At 38.2% G+C, this 3,508-nt stretch overlaps 1 protein-coding gene across 1 annotated transcript; it reads right to left on the bottom strand.

The window, feature by feature from the left end:
* Positions 1-1,024: 1,024 nt before the first annotated feature.
* On the bottom strand, positions 1,025-3,045 carry GRF2 (general regulatory factor 2). The gene is made up of 4 exons (XM_089619350.1): positions 2,302-3,045; positions 1,701-1,823; positions 1,500-1,616; positions 1,025-1,406 (listed from the first exon to the last, which is right to left on the bottom strand). The coding sequence occupies exons 1-4, from the start codon at positions 2,776-2,778 to the stop codon at positions 1,353-1,355; spliced, it is 771 nt and encodes a 256-aa protein (XP_089475476.1). The 5' UTR covers positions 2,779-3,045; the 3' UTR covers positions 1,025-1,352.
* Positions 3,046-3,508: the final 463 nt, after the last annotated feature.

Genomic DNA, 3,508 nt, shown 5'->3' with positions numbered 1-3,508 from the left:
ATCTCAAGCTTAATTTTGAGAAAAAAGTTAATGTTTTTTAGAAAAATGAAACGTCCTCAAATTTGACACTACTATCGATTGATGTATTGTCATTGTGATAACTTTTTTTTATCTCACTCACATCATTACGTCTGCTGTCGCCAATCAAGCTTACAAGCATAATTTTTGTCCAAATTTTGATAGTTTCTCATTGGAATAAGCTGTTCATGTTTTTTTAATTCATCTATTACTCTTCTTGGCCATCTCCAACTCCAACAAAAATAGCCAAAAAAAATATTCCCCGTAGCCGAGATATACATCGGGGCATACTGTTTCATCCACCCACATGTAATAGTTAACTTTAAAAAAGCAAAACAAAAAGGAAACAAAGATCAAACTAGTATATTTTTCTCATTATTTTTTGTAACAATGAGATTTGTGTATCTTACTAATTACGACAATAAATCTAATTGTTTTTAATTAATCTAATAATAATATAGTTGAAACCTCGGATGTATAGAATATAGACAGCTAACAGTAATTTCTTTCGTCGATATGCATTTTATGCCAAACAACTGACATAGATCAAATTGACACTTGAGGGCATTTTTAACTGAAAAACTCATTTTTTTATGCCGATTTGCAGTAAAGTACAAATCAATATGCATCAATCCCAAACAACTTGCATTATACATGTACATGCCACCACGTCCTATTCAATACTGAAATTTCCGATAGTATTCAACAACTTTTTTTATATGATAGCATACACATTACTACTCGTAACAAACTAAAGAAAGTTTGAAAAGTATAATTCTATAGTCCCCGAATTTAGTGTTAATAATTTCTAAAATTTATCAAAGGCTAAATATGTTCAATTGTTTCTATAAATAATAAAGTCAAAGGATTTAAAAATAAAAAAAAAAATAAAAAAATTGCTTTCACTAACAATGGTGATGCGAGCCACAATTGACATTTTGTTTCTAAAAATGGCAAAGGTTGAAAATGGCTCTGAGTAGGTGACGGAGCTAATCAGCTCGCTCGATGATATAAGCACGTTTGATTTGAATATTTAAATTTTCAAATAACATGAACGCTAGTTGACAATAAATAATCAACAAACAGATAAATATCAAGCTTGACAGGCAAAAAGCTTCAAATTATCTTCAAGCAATAAGCGCATAGAAACACAACTGATAGGACAGACTATTAAGAAAGACTCAGTGTGTCAATCATTCGGTAACAGAGAGACATGAATATGACCTAAAACCTCAGAATAAAAGCACCCGGAATGAGATAGGAGCGTTCTTCTCCTGTTAAAAACATATAAAGGAGAAGCCCAAACTCTAATTTCCTTCGCATCAAGCTACGTTTCACTGCTGTTCATCGGGCTTGGAGGCTTCTTTGATCTCATCGCCACCATCATCCTAAATCGAGAACAGAAAAACGCAAATCAGAACAGATCAAATAAGAGATGCAAAATGACTGGAAGCCGGCTCGAACAAGATTTACACAATTACCTGCATGTCCGAGGTCCAGAGAGTGAGGTTGTCGCGGAGGAGTTGCATGATCAAAGTGCTGTCCTTGTATGACTCCTCGCCGAGGGTGTCCAATTCGGCGATTGCTTCGTCAAAGGCCTGATTTGATTAAACACAAGATGGTCAAGAACGAGCAAATAAAGCTAGAAATAACACAGCAAACCTAGTCTTCATTTAAAAGACCTGTTTGGCAAGACTGCAAGCGCGATCAGGAGAGTTCAGAATTTCATAGTAAAACACAGAGAAGTTCAGTGCCAATCCGAGGCGGATTGGATGTGTGGGAGCCAATTCAGCGTTGGCAATGTCCTGCAGATCCAAAAACGAAAGTTGTTTCAATAACACCACAAAAAGAAAATGGAGAAATACGACCCGAACGAAAATAAAGAGGCAAAAACAGCGAAATAAATACATTAAACTCAGAAGTTATACCATACAAATGCAAGAACTTCAAGAATCTATTTTCCACATATCTATTATCCCTCTGACATAAGGCTTCGGCTATTCTATTCGATATTAATGACTACAATTAATACTCACATCGTTCATACGAAGTCAATACAAAAGAGAGACAAAGGTCCTGGATACCTAGATCCACAATTTTCCAACATTAATAGATAAGATCCAAACGCCAAACCTAACAAAACTCACATAATCAACGAGAAGAGATCAAATTCAATCCAAAGCCTAACGGATCCGCAACACCTAAGAACAAATCAGATCCGAACGCTAAACCAGATCCAAACGGCACGTACGTACGTATGTATGTATGTATGTGCATGCATACCTGAGCAGCCTTGTAGGCGGTGAGAGTAGCCTCGGCAGCTTCCTTGCGCTCGGAGCCGGTCTTGAACTCGGCGAGGTAACGGTGGTAATCGCCCTTCATCTTGAGGTAGAAGACCTTGGAGTCGCCGGAGGCGGCGGAGGGGATGAGGCGAGAGTCGAGGAGCTTAAGGATGCCCTCGCAGATTCCGGTGAGCTCGGTCTCGATCTTGGAGCGGTAGTCGCGGATCACGGAAACGTGGTCCTCGTTTCCGCGGCTCTCCTCCTTCTGCTCGATCGAAGAAATGATCCTCCACGACGCTCGCCGAGCTCCGATCACGTTCTTGTACGCCACAGACAGAAGGTTTCGCTCCTCCACCGTGAGTTCTTCTCCTTCTACGGCGGCGGAGACCTTCTCCATGAACTCCACCATCTCTTCGTACCGCTCCGCTTGCTCCGCAAGCTTCGCCATGTACACGTTTTCTTCCCGAGCCGAGGCCATTGATTCTTAGAGAGAGAGAGATTGGTTGTTAGATCTAGGGATTTCGGAGAGAGAGGTGTGAGAGAGAAATGAGAATTGGGGATTGTGAAGGTTGGCTTTTGATGATGAAAGAGCGTAGTGGAGCGATAATTGCGTCGAGGGGTAAGGATTGGAATTTTGTTATCAAGATTAGATCTGGGCCGTTAGATCTGTAGGGGTTTGTTCGATTTATTTAATTTATGATTTATTTTTGGCCGTGTCTTCCTCTCTTCTGCTTTGGCCGGTACAGATAGTAGCTGTCAAACACGGGGTTCTGATTTGGGCATTACTAAAAAGGTCTTCGCTTTACTTTATTTTTAAATTTTAATTTAATGGTCAGTGATTGGGCCTAGAAAGTAAGACTAGGCCCATCGAACACGATGGACTTTGGGTATCTTTGTGGTACGAGAAACCAATAGAAAAATAAAATAAAAAATTATGAGAGAAAAAAAAAAGAGACTTTGAGATGCGAGATTTATCTAGAGTACCTCTCGTGTTTAATCGAAATGCGAGATTTATCCCCTCTATTTTTAGAAATATCAGACATATCCCTTCAGTTTAATATAAATGACATACACATCCCCTAAAAAAATGTTATATTACAAATATCACCCTTTTCGTTTATTTTTTACAAAAAAATAATTTGAACTCCTCAAAATACCCTTAATAGAATAAATATTTATTTACTATTTTAATAATAAAAAATCAAAAT

The sequence above is a fragment of the Urtica dioica genome, chromosome 7 (assembly GCF_054948205.1).
Source record: "Urtica dioica subsp. dioica isolate 48M chromosome 7, U.dioica_male_clone48M_v1_H2, whole genome shotgun sequence".
Lineage (NCBI taxonomy): Eukaryota > Viridiplantae > Streptophyta > Magnoliopsida > Rosales > Urticaceae > Urtica > Urtica dioica.
The sequence above is the reverse complement of the archived record's forward strand: the minus strand, read 5'-3'. Positions and strand labels throughout refer to the sequence as shown.